We start from the raw sequence: 21,684 nt of genomic DNA on the forward strand, positions 1-21,684 counted from the left end.
GTTCATTAGATTCTACATATGACTGAAATCATATGGTACTTGCCACCTTTCTCTGACTGGCTTATTTCACTTAGCATAATATTCTCCAGGTCCATCCATGCTGTCACAAAGGGTAATGTTTTCTTCTTTTTGATGGCAGAGTAGTATTCCATTGTGTAAATGTACCACAGCTTTTTTATCCACTCACCTACAGATGGACACCTGAGCTGCTTCCATATCCTGGTTATCCTATCTAATAAAGAGGGAAAATGCTAATTGACCATCACCTTCTCACAAGATGCCAGTGCTCACAGCCAATAAAGAGAGAATATGCTAATTGACTGTCACATCCTCACAAGATGGCAAGCCCACAGCCACAAGATGGCAGCGCCCATTCCCCTCAGCCCCGCCTCATCCAACCAGAGTACCCCAGTTCCCTCAGCCCTGCCTCATTAAGCCTCAGTCCCCCAGTCCCCTTAGCCATGCAGGGGACGGCAGTTAGGGGCGATCATGCTGGCAGGGGAGAGTTAGGCGTCAATCAGGCCAGCAGGGGAGCAGTTAGGGGGCTATCAGGCTGGCAGGCAGAGTGGTTAGAGGCAATCAGGCAAGCGAGTGGTTAGGAGCCAGCAGTCCCAGATTGTGAGAGGGATGTCCCAGATTGGAGAGGGTGCAGGCTGGGCTGAGGGACAACCCGCACACACACCCCATACACGCACTTCGTGCACCGGGCCTCTAGTTATAAATAACACTGCAATAAGCATAGGAATTCTCTCAAATTAGTGTTTTGGGTTTCTTTTGGATAAATCCCAGAAGTGGAATAACTAGGTCATAAGGCAGTTTTAATTTTTTTTTAATATTTTTTTTATTAATTTCAGAGAGGAAGGGTGAGGGAAATGGAAACATCAATGATGAGAGAGAATCATCGATCAGCTGCCTCCTGAATGTCCCCCAACTGGGATCAAAACCACAACCTGAGCATGTGCCGACTGGGAATCAAACTGTGACCTCCTGGTTCACAGGAAGACACTCAACCTCTGAACCACATTGGCCAGAGAAGAGACACAGAGAGAAACACCGATGTGAGAGAGACACATAGATTGGTTGCCTCCCAGCTTATAACCAAGGTACATGCCCTTGATCGGAATTGAACCCAGGAATCTTCAGGACTTGGGCCAACACTCTATCCACAGGGCCAAACCAGCTAGAACACTTTATGACATTCTGATGAATAAATATTTGTGGATAAGGGGAATGAAAGCTGATCTGTCATAGATGTCAAGACCATATTTAGAATTGATAAACCTAAAAATAATAAACTAATTAAGGTTTTTAAATTTAATTGTTTAAGGTATTACAAATAGTAGTACATATGTCCCCTTCCCCCACCCCCAACCCTCCCACTGGCCACCCCTACCCACGGGCACTTGCCCTCGCCCCCCACCCCCAGTGTCTTGCGTCTGTTGGTTGTACTTATATGCATGCATACAAGACCTTCGGTTGATCTCTTACTGCCCCCCAACCCTTCCCTACATTCCCACTGTAGTTTGACAGTCTTTTCGGTGGTTCTTTGCCTCTATTTTTGTTCAACAGTTTGTAATGTTCTTTATTATCCATAAATGAGTGAGATTATGTCGTATTTATCTTTCACTGACTGGCTTATTTCACTTAGCATAATGCTCTCCAGATACATCCAAGATGTTGCAAATGGTAAGAATTCCTTCTTTTTTATAGCAGCATAGTATTCCATTGTGTAGATGTACCACAGTTTTCTAATCCATTCATCTGCTGATGGGCACTTAGGCTGTTTCCAAATCTTAGCTATTGTAAATTGCGCTGCTATGAACATAGGGGTGCATTTATGCTTTCTGATTGGTGTTTCTGTTTTCTTGGGATATATTCCTATAAGTGGTATTACTGGGTTAAATGGCAGTTCCATTTTTAATTTTTTGAGGAAACTCCATACTGTTCTCCACAGTGGCTGCACCAGTCTGCATTCCCATCAGCAGTGCATGAGGGTTCCTTTTTCTCCGCATCCTTTCCAGCACTTGTCATTTGTTGATTTGTAGATGATAACTGTCTGACAGGTGTGAGGTGGTACCTCATTGTTGTTTTGATTTGCATCTCTCGGATGATTAGTGACTTTGAGCATGTTTCAATATGTCTCTTGGCTTTCTGAATGTCCTCCGTCAAAAGTATCTATTTAGATCCTTTGCCCATTTTTTGATTGGGTTGTTTATCTTCCTTTTGTTAAGTTGTATGAGTTCCCTGTAAATGTTGGAGATTAAACCCTTATTGGAAATAACAATGGCAAATATGTTCTCCCATGCAGTGGGCTTTCTTTTTGTTTTGTTGATGGTTTCTTTTGCTGTAAAAAAGCTTTTTATTTTGATGTTGTCCCATTTGTTTATTTTCTCCTTAGTCTCTCTTGCCCTAGGAGCTGTGTTGGTAAAGATATTGCTACGACAAATGTCTGCAATTTTGTCTGCAATCTTCTTCTAAGATTTTTATGCTTTACCATCTTATTTTTAAGTCATTTATCCATTTTGAGTTTATTTTTGTGTACGGTGTAAGTTGGTGATCTAGTTTCATTTTTTCTTTGCATGTATCTGTCCAGTTTTCGCAACACCATTTATTGAAGAGACTGTCTTGTCTCCATTGTATGCTCTTGCCTCCTTTGTCAAATATTAATTGAGCATACTGGCTTGTGTCAATTTCTGGGTTCTCTGTTCTGTTCCACTGGTCTATATGTCTGTTCTTGTGCCAGTACCAGGCAGTTTTGAGAACAGAGGCTTTGTAGTATAGCTTGATATCTGGTACTGGGATCCCTCCAACATTGTTCTTCTTTCTCAAGATTGCTGCAGCTATTCAGTGTCTTTTTTTTTTTTATTCCAGATGAATTTTTGGAGCATTTGTTCTAGGTCTTTGAAGTAAGCCATTGGTATTTTAATGGGGATTGCATTGAATTTATAGATTGCTTTGGGTAGTATGGACATCTTAATGATGTTGATTCTACCAATCCATGAACATGGTATATTCTTCCATTTGTTCATGTCTTCCTCTATCTCTTTTTTTTGCGTCCTGAAATTTTCTGAGTACATGTCCTTTGTCTCCTTGGTTAAGTTTATTCCTAGGTTTCTTAATTTTTTTGTTGCAATGGTGAATGGGATTGCTTTTTTAACCCTTTCCACTCACTTGCTTTTTTCTCGATTCCTTTATTCTAGTGCAAAAGGTTAATTTCTCTTTCTGTGAGTTCATTATTGGTGTATAGAAAAGCCATAGACTTCTGGGTGTTAATTTTGTATCCTGCTACATTGACGAATTCATTTAAGTCTAGTAGTTGTTGTTTTCTTTTTGTTGTTTTTTATGGAGTCTTTGCGGTTTTCAACGTACAATATCATGTCATCTGCAAATAAGGACAGTTTTACTTCTCTTCTCAAATGTGGATGCCTTTTATTTCTCCTTCTTGTCTGATCGCAATTGTTAGTACTGCCAGTACTATGTCGAACAGGAGTGGTGAGAATGGTCATCCCTGTCTCGTCCCTGTTCTTAGGGGAAATGGTTTTAGTTTTTGCCCATTAAGTATGATGTTGGCTGTGGCTTTGTCATATATGGCTCCTATTATGTTGAGGTATGATCCTTCTATTCCCACCTTGCTGAGAGTTTTTATCAAGAAAGGGTGTTGGATTTTTTCAAATGCTTTTTCTGCATCAATTGATATGATTATATGGTTTTTCTCTCTCAATTTATGTGATGTATCACATTTATTGGTATGTGGATGTTCTACCATCCTTGCATCCCTGGAATAAATCCCACTTGGTCATGGTGTATGATCTTTCTAATGTAATGCTGGATTCAATTTGCTAGAATTTTGTTGAGGATTTTGGCATCTATGTTCATGAGGGATATTGGCCTGTAATTCTCTTTCTTTGTATTATCTTTATCTGGTTTGGGGATTAGGGTGATGCTGTCTTCATAGAAAGAGCTTGGAAGTGCTCCTTCCTCTTGAATTTTTTTGAATAGTCTGAGGATGATACATTTTATTTCTTCTTTGAATGTCTGATAAAACTCCCCTGTGAAGCCATCTGTTCCAGGGCTTCTGTTTGTTGCAAGTTTTTTTTATTATTGCTTCAATTTCTTCCATAGTTATCAGCCTATTCATATTTTTTGATTCCTCCTCGTTGAGTTTTGTAAGATTGTATTTTTTTAGGAATATGTCCATTTCTTCTAGGTTGACCAGTTTGTTGGAATAGAAATAGCATTTTTTTATGATTCTTCGTATTTCTGTGGGGTCTGTTGTTATTTCACCTCTTTTGTTTCTGATTTTGTTTATTTGGGTCCTCTCTCTTTGCTTCTTGGTGAGCCTGGCTAAAGGTTCATCAATCTTGTTTATCCTTTCAAAGAACCAGCTCTTGGTTTCATTGATCTTTTGTATTGTTTTGTTTTGTTTCTTATGTCTGTTATTTCCACTCTGATCTTTATTATTTCCTTCCTTCTGCTCACACTGGGATTTTCTTGTTGCTCTCTTTCTAATTCTTCAAGTTGCAGAGTTAGATGATTTATTACGTTTTTCTTGTTGTTTTTTTTTTAAATATATTTTATTGATTTTTTTACAGAGAGGAAGGGAGAGGGATAGATAGAGAGTTAGAAACATCGATGAGAGAGAATCATCGATCAGCTGCCTCCTGCACACCCCCCACTGGGGATGTGCCCGCAACCAAGGTACATGCCCTTGACCGGAATCGAACCTGGGACCTTCCAGTCCGCAGGCCGACGCTCTATCCACTGAGCCAAACTGGTTTCGGCAGTTTTTCTTGTTTTTTGATGCTATGAACTTCCCTCTCAGGACTGCTTTCACTGTGTCTCAAAGATTTTGGATTGTTGTGTTTTCATTGTTGTTTGTTTCCATTGTGTGTTTTATTTCTTCTTTGATCTCTTTGGTAACCCACTCATCCTACCTAATAATATACAAATATGCAAATTGACCATACCTCCGACACACTCACAAACCACGCCCACAAGCCACGCCCACAAACCAATCAGAGTGAGCATGCAAATTAACCCAAACCAAGATGGCTACAGCCACAGAGAGCAAGGTTTTCTAGGTAACAGAGGAAGCCAAGCTTTCCACCTGCCCTTGCCAGGCCTAAGCCTCCACTCAAGCTACAAAGTTTCAATTATAGAAGGTAAATAAATTTAAACAAATGGCGGCAGATTGGAGCTTGAGAGAGCAGGCCAGGGTTGCTGCCAGCAACAGGGGAAGCAAAGCTTTCCGCACTCCCTGGCCGGGCCCACCCGCTTAAGGCAACCAAGTTTCAATTATAACCCCAACAGAAATGGCTGCCGGCCTCGGAGGGAGCCCCAGGCTTGGCTCCGCTCCAGGCTACAAAGTTTCAATTGTAGAAGGAAAATAAATTCCAGATACCAGGGCCTCTGCTTGGGTTGCCAGGGGGCATGGCCGGCCTGCAAACCACCACAGGCCCCTCACTCAGGCCGCCCCACGCTCAGGCCGCCCCATGCCCCAAGGGAACCCCCACCTGATCCGGACACCCTTCAGGGCAAACCAGCTGGCCCCCACCCCTGTACCAGGCCTCTATCCTATCTAGTAAAAGAGTAATATGCAGATTGACCATCATTCCAACACACAATATAGCTGCCCCCATGTGGTCAAAGACCCTGCCCCCATGTGAACACAAGATGGCCACCACAAGATGGCCAGCAGGAGAGGGCAGTTGGGAGGCACCCGGCCTGCAAGGGAGGGCAGTTGAGAAGGACCAGGCCTGCAAGGGAGGGAAGTTGGAGGTGATCAACCCTGCAGGAGAGGGCAGTTAGGGGTGACCAGGCTGGCAGAGGAGGGAAGTTGGGGGCAAATAGGCTGGCAGCAGAGTGGTTAGGGGGTGATCAGGCTGGCAGGCAGAAGCGGTTAGGGGCAATCAGGAAGGCAGGCAGGCAAGCAGTTGGGAGCCAGCAGTCCTGGATTATGAGAGGGATGTCCGACTGTCCATTTAGGCCTGATCCCGGTGGGATCAGGCCTAAACGGGCAGTCAGACATCCCTTGAGGGGTCCCATATTGGAGAGGGTACAGGCTGGGCTGAGGGACAACCCCCTTCCGTGCACGAATTTTGTGCACCGGGCCTCTAGTTGTTTAATAGTGTCCTATTCAGCTTCCAAGTGTTTGAATTTTTGTGATTGTTTTTATTTTAGTTGATTTCTAATTTTATTCCATTGTGATCTGAGGAGATGCTTGATATGATTTTAATTCTCTTGAATTTGGAGAGACTTTGCCTGCATCCAAATATGTGGTCTATCATTGAAAATGTTCCATGTTGCATGAGAAGAATGTATATTCTGTAGTCTGGGGGTAGAATGTTCTAAAGATGTCAATTAAGTCCATGAGATCTAGTGAGTTGTTTAAAGTTGATGTTTCTTTGCTAATTTTTGTCTAGATGATTTATCCAGTGATGTTAATGGGGTATTAAAGTTTCCTACTATGATTGTGTTGCTGTCAATCTCTCCCCTGATATCTTCCAGAAGTTTTTTCATGTATTTGAGTGTTCCTTCATTGGTGCATAAATGTTTACCAGAGTTATATCCTCTTGTTGTATCAATCCCTTTAGAATTCTGAAGTGGCCTTCATTGTCTCTTGTTATGGCCTTCACTTTGAGGTCTATTTTGTCAGATATAAGTATTGCTATCTCATCTTTTTTTCATTTCCATTTGCCTGAAAGATATTTTTCCATCCCTTCGCTTTCAGTCTGTGTGAGTCCCATGTTCCAAGGTGGGTCTCCTGTAGACAGCATATATATGGGTCATGTTTTCTTATTCATTCACTCACTCAATGTCTTTTGATTGGAGCATTCAATCCATTTACATTTAATGTTATTATTGACAGGTATTTGTTTGTAGCCATTTCTGTACTTTATGCATGTGTTCCTTCCTCCCTTCCTATTTCTTCTTTTTACAGTATTCCCTTTAGTATTTCTTGCATTGCTGGCTTGGTAGTGATAAACTCCCTTAGCCATTTTTGTCTGCGTAGCTCCTGATTTCCCGTTCAATTTTGATTGATAGTCTTGCTGGATAGAGTATTCTTGGATTCAGTCCTCTGCTTTGCATCACTGTGTATACCTCCTTCAATTCCCTTCTAGCTTGATATGTTTCTGTTGAGAAATCAGTTGATAATCTGGTGGAGGATCCTTTGTAGGTATCTCTCTCTCTCTCTTGCAGCCTTTAACCCTTTGCACTCGCTTGCTTTTTTCTCGAGCTGCTACCGATGCTAACCATGTCGAGTCATACTCGACATCCGAGTGCAAAAGGTTAAAATTCTCTCTTTGTCGTTAACATTTGCCATTGTAATTATGACATGTCTTGGTGTGGGTCTTTTGGGATTCATCTTGCTTGGGACTCTCTGTACTTGTGTATCTTTTTTCTTCCCTATATCTGGGAAGTTTTCTGTCATTATTTCTTCAAATAGATTTTCTTATCCTTGCTGCTCTTCTTGTCCTTCTGTCAACCCTATTATACATATGTTACTTCGTTTCGTGATGTCCCAAAGCTCCCTTAGGCTCTCCTCCTGCTTTTTAAATTTTTTTCTCCAGTTGCTATTCAGATTGGGCTTGTTTCTCTACCTTATCTTCTAACTCACTAATTCAGTCCTCTACTTCTTCTAGTCTACTGTTGAAACCTTCCATGGTGTTTTTGATTGTAGCTATATCACTTTTGATTTCTTCCTGATGTTTGCATAGGTTGTTGATTTTCTCATCCATCTGGTGTATGAACTGTACAACCATTACTCTGAATTCTTTTTCTGTCATGTTGCATGCTTCCGTTTCACTTATTTCCTTTCTTGGTGATTCCTCATTTTCTTTCCTCCGGGGGTTGTGTCATTGACACCCCATTCTGACTATCACTAGAAGGTTCAAACACTGAGTTGCGTGGGCCTGGGCCGTGTGCAGTGGGAGCTTCGCACCATCCGAGTGTCACTGAAGAGCTCTGACACCAAGACATGTGGCTGACGTGGGTTGGTGGGAGCCACGCTCACCCAGGATCAGAGTCACCAGCACTCAGTGTGGCCTAGTGTGTGCATCTAGAATCAGGGACCTCACCTGTGCCATGCTGAAAAAGAGGCCCCGCTGGCATGTGTCAAAAATCAAGAGTCCCCTAGCATGTGGCAGGAATCAGAGTCCCCCTGTGCCCACACCAAGAATCAAGTATCAGAGTCTCTGTTGCTTGGTGCGGCCTCGCGCTGAGAATCAGGGTCCCTGTATGTGCATTCACCAAGAATTGGAGTCACTGGCTCTTATTTTGAATGCACTGGGAATCAGGGATCCCAGGCGCACACAATGAGAAACAGAGTCGTCACTGGTGCTCAGTGCTGCCTCTCATGTGGAGAATCAGGGTCCCTGGTCTGCTTGGGGGACCGGGTTGCACAGTAGCACTGTGTCGGCAGGAAGTCCACTCTTGTGCTGCAGAAAAGACTTCCGTGTGCGCTTGCCCAAAATTGAAGTCAGGTGGCACTGTTGCCCTATGTGGGCATGGGGTTTGGTTGCCCGATTGCATTGCGAGGAACAAATTCCCAGTGTCCGCGAGTGCCCAGGCTTAAATTCCTATAGCGGAGCTGCGGCCCTGTGCAAGGGGAGGGGTCTAGCCATTCCTCTGGTGCTGCCGTGAGCCTGAGGGGAGGGGGATGGGCTCTGTAACTCACAGAAATCTGCGGCCGGGATGTCTAGATTCTTGGTGTCTGCGTCTGCAGCTGTGGTTGCAGGTCTCTGTCCCAGTGGCTGCAAGGTCCTGGTTTGCGTCTAAGACCAAACTGAGTGGTGCTGAGGCCAGGATCCTAGTCTCAGGCAACTCTGTTTTTCAAGATGGTGTGGTCTCTGTGCCTGCACTGGCTGCCCCCGCAGTGTCCACGGTGGCAGCGGGACTTCGCCATCTAAGTCTGTCCAGTTTGGCAGCCTCTTGGAAGACCTGCAGGATCTAACTGTCCCTAGCTCATACACACACACACACCACACACTCCTCTATCGCTCCCTCACTCTCTCATACTCTCTCCCTCCCTACCTTCCTGCCGGTTGCCATCTTCAGATCTAATCAGAATTATTTTAAGATTTGGAGATAACTGCCCAAATAAATGGCTAAGAAAAAAGCCTGGGATGAGAAGATGCTGGACAAGAGAAAATTACTTTTTATTATAGCCTTTCTATATTATTTGATTATTTAACCAAGTATTTAAAAAATATTAAACTTTGATTAAAAAGTAATATAAGGCAACTTTAACGAGAAATACCAAAAATTAATCACAATGATTACAAGGAAAAATAAATCTTTGCTTAGATAAGTAACACTTAATAGTTTTGTGTTTTTTATGGTTTTTATTTATTTTTAATATTTATATTAATTTCAGACAGGAAGGGAGAGGGAGATATAGAAACATCAATGATGAGAGAGAATCATTGATCTGGATGCCTTCTGCACCTCCCACAATGGGGGATCGAGCCCACAACCTGGGCATGTGCCCTGATCAGGAATCAAACTGTGACCTCCCAGTTCATAAGTCAACGCTCAACCACTGAGCCATACCAGCCAAGCTAATAATTTTGTTTTTACGTGACAATCCAGTAAAATCTCACATTTTGTTTACCATCAACTTTCCTTTTCAAAGACATGCATAGTTGATTCCAACACTGATGTAATACAGAACAATAGGAAACAATGACTGTCCAGCAATCTGGGGCTACTTAGAATAATAATGACATATTCACACAATAGAAAGCTGTGCAATGATTAAACACGATGTAAATGCCTTGTATTTTCCCTGTTCCAATGAAAATGAAAGAAACACAAATGGAAAGAATACATTCCCACCAGAGGCTCCTTTCAGCAGCAATTCTCATTTAAGACCCCTACAGGAGGCAGATCAGCATCTGGGGCAGGGCTGCAGGTGCGAGGCCATGTAAACTCTGTACATGAATGACCCACCTAACCAATTCAATGCGACAGAAATAATGCCTCCCCACGTCGCAGAGGAGGCAGTGGGACTGATATCCCGACAGTCTCATGTCAGAGCCCATATCCTTAAACCCATGTTATACTGGACACATTTGACCTAGAAAGAAATTTAGCCATATATTAAGTGAAAAACACTACACAGAGTTATATATGGTAGGATCCCATTTCTGGAAAATAAAAATTATATTCACACCCTCACATCTGGAAAACTTTTGGAAAAAGGACTCTAAAATTTTAATAAGTAGGTATAAAAATGATAGGTGTTTGAAATTTTGATTATCTGTATTTTTCTATATTGAACATTACCAAACTAATTAAAAATAATTTTAAGTATAGGGAATATTTTAGTTGACTAAAGCTTTAACTTAGTTGAGATTTACTATGGATGCATATGAAATATTATATCCACAAGTATGTATATACCCAATGTAGTAGCAACACTGTGTAGGAATTACCACAGGGTGAGCCAAGCATCAAAGATGCTGGCAGATTTCACCCATGTCCAACAATTGCCATTAATTTAATATCTTAAAGATGTGAAATTAAAGATTGGGTATTTCTGCTCTCATAAAAGTCTCTTTCTTATTGTTATGTATCCTATTACTTAAAATAAAAATCAATCATATATACATATGTATACTCTGAGTATAAATAACAATCACTGATCTATATCCGGGCTGGAATAAATCAGTTCTACATGAACAAGTGCCTGTTATGCTCCTTACATTATAATCAAATCCTGTAAGTATGGATTGAGCACCGACTAATTTGCAAGGCAAATTATCTTTTTCAGCAAGACATCACAAACTGGTTCCATTAAATTAAGAAAAGAGAGAATTACCATAGCCCTTCTAAACAACCCTTATTATCTTCATACCATTAAGAGGGTTGTTTTATGCTGCATCTGAAAAGAAGCAAGCAAGTAGAACTTACCCAGGACAGTAGCTGTTGGCCCTGGATCACTCACAACATGCTTGGGCCACGAATGCTGGAGAGACTGCTCCAGAAAAGTTAAGCCATGTGACTCTGACAGAAATAATATATTTCAGGATTAAAGCATGAAATTAAACCCAAAATACAAATGTGAATTTTTACATACTTCTGCTCTCACTTTTACTAGTAAGATTATAGGTGACATTGCTCCTCAACAGGAAAGATGTGAAGGACTAAAGAAAACTGAATGTAGAAACAGGTGAAGTGTTTCCATTGTCCATGACTGACTTTTCTCTTATGTTCATGCTATTAACTAGTTCTTTTAAAAAGTATCTAAAACTGTCAACAAACAAAATCTTGTTTTGGCAGTATCTCTGAATTATGAACACATGGATGGACTCCTGAAAACATAATTCCCGTTAATAAGAAATTGAGAATACTTTTTTCCTCTTCTCATAAAAACAAACTGTAGCAGCTTTAGAACCTCAAAACTTGTAACACATTCACTAAGTATATAATTTAAGTATTAAATTGAGAGTACCTGTCTCTGTATAGGGAAACATCTATATAACTTATATCAAAACAATAAGATTCAGATTGGGGAAGGGGAGAGCAAGAGGTCAATGGGGGAAAAAGGGAGACATAAGTGATACTTTCAACAATAAAGGTTTAAAAAACACACTAAGATCCCTATAAATAAGACAGTTTAAAGGAAACATATTGGTGAGGAGTTACTCACTTTCCATTCCTTGAGAATCTTTTCCTTGCAAAAACATTGGCCAAAGACTAAGTGCTGGATTGAGTTTATTGGGAAAGGATGCTGACTTTATATTCAATCTTGGTTTCTCTAAAGAATCAAGGTTTTTATTCTCCATGGGTGATACATAACAAGCGAAGTTCTTTGCAACCAGATCATCATTAACACAAACCTGTACAATTTTAAACATTTCATGAATTATAAGACAAATATAGTCAAATGACTATTCAGAGAATATTCCAAACTTAACCACAATTATGATCCTCAGAAAAATTATTTTATAGGACATAATTTGATAGAACTTGATCTCTTGATTGTTGCACTGGTAATGATGAATCAGATATTTCTGACCATTCTTCCAGATAAGAAAAACAATAAGAATCTGTATGAAATACCAAACAAAAAATCTTCTTAAAAGCACTGAAGAGCTAACACAACTTTGCCACGCAAAGATCTGGGGGGGGGAGGGGGGGGGGCGGGGTGCAAAGGCAAAATACAAGTCATAAGAGGAAAAACTGATAAAACAAGCCTTATCAAAATTTAAAATTTCTGCTCTTAAAAACATACTGTTAAGAACAATCCAAAGACAGGAAGAAAATATTTCTAGCCCTGGCCAGTGTGGCTCAGTTGACTGGACATAATCTGGTGCACCAGAAAGTTCAATTCCTGGTCAGGGCACATGCCCAGGTTGTGGGGTTGATCCCCAGTAGGGGTTGCCCATAAGGTAGCCATTCAATGCTTTGCTCCCACATCAATGTTTCTCTCTCCCTCTCCATCTCTCTCTCGAAAAATCAATAACATTTAAAAATATATATTTCTAAATAACATATCTGGATGGATGTGTATCCAAAACATATAAAGAACTCTCAAAACTCAATAAAAAGAAAACAAACAACCCATAAAGAATGAGTGAAAGATAGTAAACAAAGCAGCATGGAGAAGCACATTGTGAAGTGTATAATTGACCACTGTGCTGTACATCTGAACTAAAGCAATATGGAATGTAAACTGTAAAAAAAATTATTTAACAGTATGGTACTGGCATGAAAACAGATACATGAAATAGAATAGAGAGCCCAGTAATAAGCCCACACAGATACAGTCAGTTAATTTATGACAAAGGGACCAAGAATATACAACAAAGAAAGGACAGTCTTTTCAGTAAAAGGTACTGAGAAAACTGGACCACTACCTTACACCATACACAAAATTAACTCGAAAATGGATGAAGGACTTGTAAATGAGACCTCAAATTATTAAAATTCCTACAAAAATAAACCCTAGGTGGTAAGCTCTTTGAAATCAATCTTGATGATTTTTTTAAATTTGATACCTGTTGGTATCAAAGAAAACAAACAAGTGGCACTACATCAAACTAAGAAGCTTCTGCACAACAAAGGAAACCATCAACAAAATGAAAAGGCAACCTACTGAATGGGAGAATATGTCTGCAAATCATATATCTGATATGGAATTAGTATCCAGAACATATAAAGAACTCATATAACTCAACAGCAAAAAAAACAAACAATCCAAATAAAAAGTGGGCAGATCTGAAGACATTTTTCCACAGGAGACATACAGATGGCCAACAGGTACATGAAAAGATGCTCAACATCACGAATCAACAGGGAAATGCAAATTTAAACCACAAAGAGATACCACTATTCATCTATAAGAATGACCATGCAAGTGTTGAAGAAAATGTGGAGGAAGTGGAATTCACATACACTGCTGAGGGGATTTTAAATGGTCAACCATTTTGGAAAACAATTTGATAGTCTTTTTGTTTGTTTTCTTAAATCCTCACCCAAGGATATTTTTTTCATTGATGTTTAGAGAGATTGGGAGGGAAGATAGGAGGGGGAGAGAAAGAGAAACATCAATATGAGAGACACACATGGACTCCTTGCCTCCAGCACGCACCCCAATCCTTTGGTGCGCAGACTGACACTCTACCACTGAGCAACACCGGCCAAGGCTTTGGTAGTCTCTCAATACCTACTATTCAGAAATGAAAGCATAGGTCCACAGGAAGTCTTGTACATGAATATTCATAGCAGTTTTATTTGTAATTACCCAAACTGGCCACAACTCAACTGTCCATCAACAAGTGAATGGATAAACACACAAGTATATCCAGACAAAAACAATTTCTTTATTTTTGACAATAAAATGAACAACATGGATGGATCTTAAAATAATGTTGTTGAGTCAAAGACCCAGGCAAGAAAATGAAGATGGCTGTCGACAGGAAGGCAGACTGCAAGATAGTGTGTGAGTGAGAAAACAAAGCGAGAGTGTGTGGTCACATGGGGAGTGTTTGTTGGTGAGTTGAGGGACAGCTATACTCCAGGAGACTGTGGGGGACTGCTGGACGGGGATCCCCTTACCAGGCAGCCCCCACTGCTGCTGGGTTCCCTCCCGGAGCAACCGGCTCGGATGCGGAGACCACGCCATCTTGAAGGGGAAAGTGGATGTTATCGGAAGCCTGAAAAGGCCGGGAAATCTATAACTACAGCTCCCACCGAACAGCTGCAACCCCGAGAACACCAGTCCCCAAGTGGTGCAAGCACACGGACTCAGAGGAGCTCTACACTCTACCACGGAAAGGTCAGATTTCGCCTGGGATAAGGTGAGGTCTGTGGTCCCAGCAGGCGAGAGAAATGCGTGCACAGTGGAACTGGAGGACCTGGGGAAGTCTGCGGCTAGAAAAATCCATGGCTGTTGGGGCTGACGTGATCCGTGAATGTGGAAGGGGGTCCTCAGAGCTGCTAACAGAAGGGAACTCTGAAAAGCAACCCAATTTGATCTGGGCGCAAAAGGACAGCCTAAAAATTTTAAAAGTGTGCCAGCTGCTTAGACCCAAGGGGTAAAAAAGACTGCACAGACTTGCGTGCAGCCCCGGAATTCACACACTTACTCTGGCGCTTTTTTTTTCACCCGCCTCTTTAAATCCTTGCTTCTGATTACTAAGCCCAATATATAGGATCACCCAACTGGGGACACTCTTAAGAGACTGCAGGGGAAAGTTGTTTTTCTGGAACCTGGAAATAACCATCAGAGAACCAGCTCTGGGGCAACCCACTCCCACAAACCAGTACTAAGTGCCACAGGGAAAACAAAATCTAAACACTAGCTAGAGAGGATCTATAGCCCCAGAGGTCAATCCAGTACTGCCTGCTTAAAAATCAGGACTGGCTTACAACACTGAGGAGCAGTGGAACGCAGGGAACTTCAATACTGTCCTGACTAGGAAACAGGCATGTCAAACAGAACAGTAGAGGAAGTGAATGACCTTCATTACTGCACATTTTTTTTCATCTTTTACTTAAGAAACTAATTTTTTTATTTTTTCTCACTTGATTTTACCTTTTTAATTATTACATTTTTATTTTCAATCAGTATTATTAATACTATTATTTTACATTTTTTTTAAAAAGTGTCATTTTATTTTCTCTTTACGTTACTTTGGGATTAGTGTTCTACATTCTATTTTCATCTTTCCTTAGCAACATTTTACTCTATCTCAACTTTACCTTTATGCCATCACTCTCTTCTTCACTTTTTCCCCTTTTGTTGTCCTGTTTCTCTTACCCTATTCCTGCTTTAGATTTTCCCCATTACTGCTGTTTACCCTGTTAAAATTTCAACCTACTTATATATCTAATTTCCAATCCCGTGCTTCAAATCCATACACACCTCTCTCTTCTCTTTCTTCACTATCGAAAACATTTTTTCTGTGTCCTTTTGTTGTTGTTTGCTTGATTGATTATATCAATTTTTTAATGCTTGTTTGTGAGACTGTTTTGCTTATTTTTTTGTTTTTTTGTGTTTTGTTTGTTTTTTGCTTCTGTTTTCCCTCGCTTCACTTGATATTAGTTGTTGTTTGCAGTTTGCATTCCTCTCCAGGTACATGTTGCTGGCATGTGTTGGGATTAGTGGCTGTTCTATTGGAGTTTTCTCCCCATATATATATATATATATATATATATATATATATATTTATATATATATATATATATATATATATATATATATATATATAGTGTTTTCACCTCTTCTTTCTTATTCTCTCTCTTTTCACTCTTACTTTCTTTCTTTTTCCAGTTTCATTTTTGCACTCCTTTTTTTTTCTCTTCTCCTTTCTCTCCTATCCTCTAATACTCCTTTCTCTGGTGGTCACCTTTATTTGGGGTTATTAATATCGTGAGTTCATTTGTGTTCAGTGCCTTGTGCGTTATACCTTGTTGTGTTGTACTTTGTGCCTTAAAATCAATGCAGGAGATAGAGAACTACATAACCAGACGTACGGAGAAGAGAGATCATGGGGAGACAAAGAAACAGCCCGCATATGAAAGAAAAGCAGGCATCACCTGAAAAGGCAGTAAACAAAATGGAGGCAAGCAATATGTCAGAGAAAGAATTCAGAGAAATAGTCATAAGGTGGATGAAAAGAATGGAAGACAAATTTAACAATATGTGTAAGAAACAAGAGGAAATGAAGAACCAAGAAGAAATGAAATCGCTGCTATAAAGAACTCAATAGAAAGCATCAAGAGTGGACTAGAAGAAGCAGAGATAGGAAAAAATATCCAAAGAGCAGCTTCTAGAAAAAAAAAATTAAAAAGCAGGAGAGCCTAAGGGAACTTTGGAACAACACAAAACAAAACAAAACAACAAAACAAAACAAAACAACATCCGCATAATAGGGGTGCCAGAAGGAGAGGAAACTGAGTAAGGAATAGAAAACCTGTTTGAAGAAATAATGACAGAAAACTTCCCTTATATAGGGAAGAAAAACCCACATAAATCCAAGAAGCTCACAGAGTCCTAAGCAAAATGAACCCCAAAAGACTGATGCCAAGGCACATTATAATTAAATTGGCAAACACCAACGACAAAGTAAGAATCTTAAAAGCAGCAAGAGAGAGACAGAAAGTTACCTACAAAGGATCTCCCATCCAATTAGCGACTGATTTCTCAACAGAAACACATCAGGCCAGAAGGGAATGGAATGAAATATATAAAATCATGCAAAGGAAGGGACTGAATCCAAGAATACTGTACCCAGCAAGGCTATTCGGGGTCTTTTTTTATTCCAGATGAATTTTTGGAGAGTTCTTTCTAGGTCTGTGAAATATGCCATTGGTAAAAACTCTCAACAAGAATTTAAATTAAAAAATAAAATAAAAATTGAGTGACATTCTACAAAATAAATAGCCAGTACTCTTCATAAATGTCAAGGTCTTCAAAGATGAGGAAAGACTGAAGAACTGTCTCATCAGACTGAGAAGACTAGAGACATGACATTCAGATACAATGTGGGATCCTCACTCAGATCCTAGCACAGAGAAAGGAAATTAGTGGGAAAACTGGCAAAATTCAAATAAGATCTGTAGATTTTCTAAAAATAGTATTTTTATCAGTGTTAATTTTCTGGTTTTAATCACTGAACCACTGGTTTGTATGGTTAACATGAAGGGAACCCAGATAAAGCATATACACAACTCTGCACTATTTTTACATCTTGTCTGTAACTGTAAAAATATTTCAAAATAAAATGTTTAAATAAATCTGTGATCTAGATGACCTCTGTGGGCCCCAAGCAGCCTAGATCAGCATCTCATCTACCTCCACACAAGGTGCTGAGCTGCACCCTTCATAAAGGCAACCAAATGGTAACAGCTTATAACTGGAGTGGGGGACTCACATGTGATACCCACTTTCTACTTCTGTTACCTGAATTTTTTATTTTTTTAATCCTCACCCAAGAATATTTTTCCACTGATTTTCAGAGAGAGTAGAAAAGAGGGGGAAAGACAGAGAGAAAATCGATGTGAGAGAAACACATTGACTGGTTGCCTCCTGCATGAGCTCTAACCAGGGCCTAGGCCAAAGAGGAGCCTGCAACTGAAGTATGTGCCCTTGACTGGAATTGAACCCAGGACCCTTCAGTCTGCAGGATGACACTCTATCCACTGAGCCAAACCAGCCAGGGCTGTTATCTGAAGTCTTTACAATGTGCACATATTATACATGATGAGAAAATTATGGGGTGAGAGAAGCAGTGAACTATACCAAATATATGTATTTATGAAAATTACTAGAGGCTCCGTGCACGAAATTCGTGCACAGGGGGGGGGGTCCCTCTCCAATCTGGGACCCCTTGGGGGATGTTCGACAGATGGTTTCAACCTGATCCCTGGGCCATCGAACATCCCTCTTGACAATCCGGGACCACTGGCTCCTAACTGCCCCCCTGCCGGCCTGGTCACCCCTCACTGCCCCCCCTGCCAGCCTGGTTGCTCCTCACTGTCCCCCCTGCTGGCCTGGTCACCCCACACAGCCTGCTGGTCAGTCATTTGGTCATCCCTCGCTAACCCTAACCCCCCTGCTGGCCTTATCACCCCAGGCAGCCTGCTGTTTGGTTGTTACTGTGAGGGCGTTGTGACCAATTTGCACATTACCCTTTTATTAGTATAGATGTCCTCTTATAAGGAAATAACATTTCATACTCATCACAATAGGAAAAATTTCTTGTCCATTACTAAATAAAATGCTGTCTAAATAAAACACTAAAGTAATTAATAAAGTAATTAAAAGAAGAAACAGTCCTGCTTACTTCTGATCTAAGCCAAACCTTGAAAGTTTAAGAAAATGTCTATGTTGTGTGAATGACATTGTTTCCTTTGGTGTTTATTCTTTATTTTATTAAAATAATATTTTTAAACAATGGTAAACTATTTTTAAAATCCAATTTTTTCACTTACTTTTTCCTTGTTTATAGTTACATAAAGATAAACCTCAAAAGTATCATCTTCTACAGCACATAACTTGGCTTCCACCTGGGTAGTTGCTAAGTGGCATAAATGAAAACAGTAATTAGCTGATATCAAAAGTATATTTGAAACAACTTGACTATTTCCCACCTATTAATCTCTGCTAACCACTTCTGATTACCCAGCACCACATGTCCGATGGCTTCCTCCTGCAGGTGGATCTTAATGCAGGAGGGGTCTAGAGGTAGGCAAGTCGAGGGGAGCTCTCCTGGCAGGCAGGAAGCCTGTATCCTCTGTCCCCAACCACCCACCGTCTTTCATCTTGAGTCCACTTTCCAAATGCCCACAGAGCAGAGCTTTTTACCCTCTCAGAGACTTACTAATCCAAACAGCAGCTCCATGTATGGGTACCTATTAGACACTATGTTAAGTCCTTTACAAACGTATTTCATTTCACTCTTACCATAACCTCTGAGGGTCACTGTACGGGTGAAGAGACCAGGCTCAGCAGTAACAGGGCAGTATTCAAACCTAGGCACTCTGCCTCTTCCAAACTCTGTCTCCCAGCATTCCCCAATAGGCTCACAAGGACCAAAACTCCAAAACCAGCGACCCTCACCCCCAACCTCCGATTTCTCAAAGCATCTGGCTGTTTCTTTAACACAGGGGTAGGGAAGATCTGGCACGAGGGCCATATAAGGCCCATGAAATCATTTGGTCTGGCCCCTGCCAATTCATTAGGGGTGAGTTAATTAAATGTTTGACCAAATATAGCAGGCTAATTTGTAAGATGATAATTTTGTATGGCCCAAGAATGATGTCAAATGGCCTTTGACAGAAAAAGGTTCCACACCCTGCTTTAACTGGACAGTGGGGCAGCAGAGGAGAGGGGCCAGGGCCTCAACAGGTACAGGCAGCACTCCAAGAGTTCACACCCACTACCTCTCAAAACAGCCCTCAGAGGCAGGCACAGTTATTTGGTTCTTGATTGCCAGAGGTTTGGACAGCTGCCACAAATGAGTCTCCATATTATATTGCTACTCAACAATATGAAGAGAACACACACTGCATAGTTGCTCTGAGACAGTCTATACCTCTTAAATTAGCAATAATGATCACACAATAACTTGGGCTTTAAATCAATTGCTGGTTCAGTAAAATGCATGTAAATTTATTTTGCAGTGCTTCAGCTTCTATGCAAACTAAGAGGCAAGCAGTGTTTTTGTGTAAGCATCTCTTACCCATACAGCCTCTAACTTCACCTCTCAATCACTGATGTCCACATCCACCACAAAAAAATTCCAGGACTGCAGTGTCACTGTGACATTGGGGTAGAAAAAGCTCCAGATAACTTATGCACCCATGTGAGGAGGGTCAAACTGCTAAACATGCACATCTCAAACCTCCCCAACTGAAGGTTAAACCACCGTGGGTGTTGGTTCAAAGCGGGCTGCAGATGGCACACTTGCCTTACCTTTTAGGATGTTCTGAAAGTATTGAACAGCTGCAGTGTCCCACTTCTTGGCGGGTCTGGAACAGTGGACAGATGCAACGTCATTAAATAAAAATCTGAGGTCAGTACACTAACATCATTTTGTAACATACACTGGGTATTTCCAACATCACATATTGGCATATGATGCAGGTAATGGGGATGGTCCCAGCTGCTGCCAGCAACAAGCTCCTCTCACTGCTGAGGCCTGCACCTGTGCACAGACTCTTCGAGAATGGGCCTGCCATCATATGTCCCAATACCACTGCCCCCAGTTACCTGGGACACAGCTGCCTCCCCAACAGAACATAAGCTCCCTGGGGCAGGAATCCTGAGTGTGCAGTATTCAGCACAGGCTGGCACAAAGCAAGGGCTCCAAACATGTTGGTCAAACCAACATTCTGAGAGTAGCCACTGCTGTCTCATGCTACTCCTCACTCAGCCGACACCCTCTCACTGTCGCCCATTTTCTATCATCTTGCATTTTCCCATGCTTTGGAAAGAAAATCGCAAAAGACATCTGCTCAAGATGGTGGCATAGGTAAACCCAGTACTCACCTCCTCCCACAACCACATAAAAATTACTAAACTACAGAACCACCATCATTCAGAACCAACTGAAATCTCACTGAAACAGAAGTCCTACAACTAAGGATATAAAGCAGCAGCCACATCGAGATTGGTATGAGGGACAAGACTGGTAGGAGAGGTGGACACAGGGAAGTGAATGGTCCCACACCCATGTGTGGCACATAAAAGTCGGTAGGGAGGAATGGGGGAATGGATGATAAAGGCGAAGAGATTAATAAGTACAAATTGGCCCAGTCTGGCATGGCTCAGTGGTTGAGCATCAACTTATGAATCAGGAGGTCACGGTTTGATTCTCAGCCAGGGCACATATCTGGGTTGTGTGCTGCGGGCTCAATCCCCGGGCGGGGCATGCAGGAGGCAGCTGGTCAATGATTCTCATCATTGGTGTTTCTCTCTCTCCCCCCCTCTCCCTTCCTCTCTGAAATCATTAAAAATATTCTTTAAAAAAATATTTAAAAAAGAAATACAAATTAATTGTTACAGAATAGTCATAGGAATGTAAAGTATAGCACAGGGAATATAGTCAATAATATTGTAATAACTAAATATGGTGTCAGATGGGTGCAAGATTTATTGAGATGATCACTTATATCCGTGGTCGGAAAACTGCGACTCGCGTGCCACATGCGGCTCTTTGGCCCCTTGAGTGTGGCTCTTCCACAAAATACCATGGCCTGGGTGAGTCTATTTTGAAGAAGTGGCGTTAGAATAAGTTTAAGTTTTTTTGTTTGTTTGTTTGTTTTTAGAATAAGTTTAAGTTTTAAAAATTTGGCTCTCAAAAGAAATTTCAATCGTTGTACTGTTGATATTTGGCTCTGTTGACTAATGAGTTTGCCGACCGCTGACATATAATCTAATCATGGTGATGTACACCTGAAACTAATACAATAATGTATGCTAGCTGTAATTGAAAATAAAAAATTATTTTAAAAAAAGAAAATTGGTCCTGACCAGTTTGCTCAGTGGATAGAGCGTCGGCCTGCAGATTGGGGGGGTCCCAGGTTCGATTCCAGTCAAGGGCATGTACCTTGGTTGCAGGCACATCCCCAGTAGGGGGTGTGCAGGAGGCAAATAACTGATGTTTCTAACTCTCTATTCCTCTCTGTAAAAAATCAATAAAGTTTTTTTTTTTTTTAAAAAGAAAATTT

The 21,684-nt window shown here is 41.0% G+C and overlaps 1 protein-coding gene across 1 annotated transcript in view; it reads right to left on the reverse strand.

Annotated features, from left to right (window-relative positions):
- Positions 1-21,684, reverse strand: part of TDRD12 (tudor domain containing 12) — a 99,955-nt gene that overhangs the window by 60,694 nt on the left and 17,577 nt on the right. Inside the window, exons 6-9 of the mRNA XM_054710540.1 lie at positions 19,928-19,983; positions 18,445-18,530; positions 11,654-11,843; positions 10,915-11,007 (exon numbers count right to left, since the gene is read on the reverse strand). Of these exons, the coding sequence (XP_054566515.1) occupies positions 10,915-11,007; positions 11,654-11,843; positions 18,445-18,530; positions 19,928-19,983 (425 nt within the window). The remainder of the gene's footprint in view (positions 1-10,914; positions 11,008-11,653; positions 11,844-18,444; positions 18,531-19,927; positions 19,984-21,684) is intronic.

Source organism: Eptesicus fuscus, chromosome 21 (genome assembly GCF_027574615.1).
Source record: "Eptesicus fuscus isolate TK198812 chromosome 21, DD_ASM_mEF_20220401, whole genome shotgun sequence".
Classification (NCBI taxonomy): domain Eukaryota; kingdom Metazoa; phylum Chordata; class Mammalia; order Chiroptera; family Vespertilionidae; genus Eptesicus; species Eptesicus fuscus.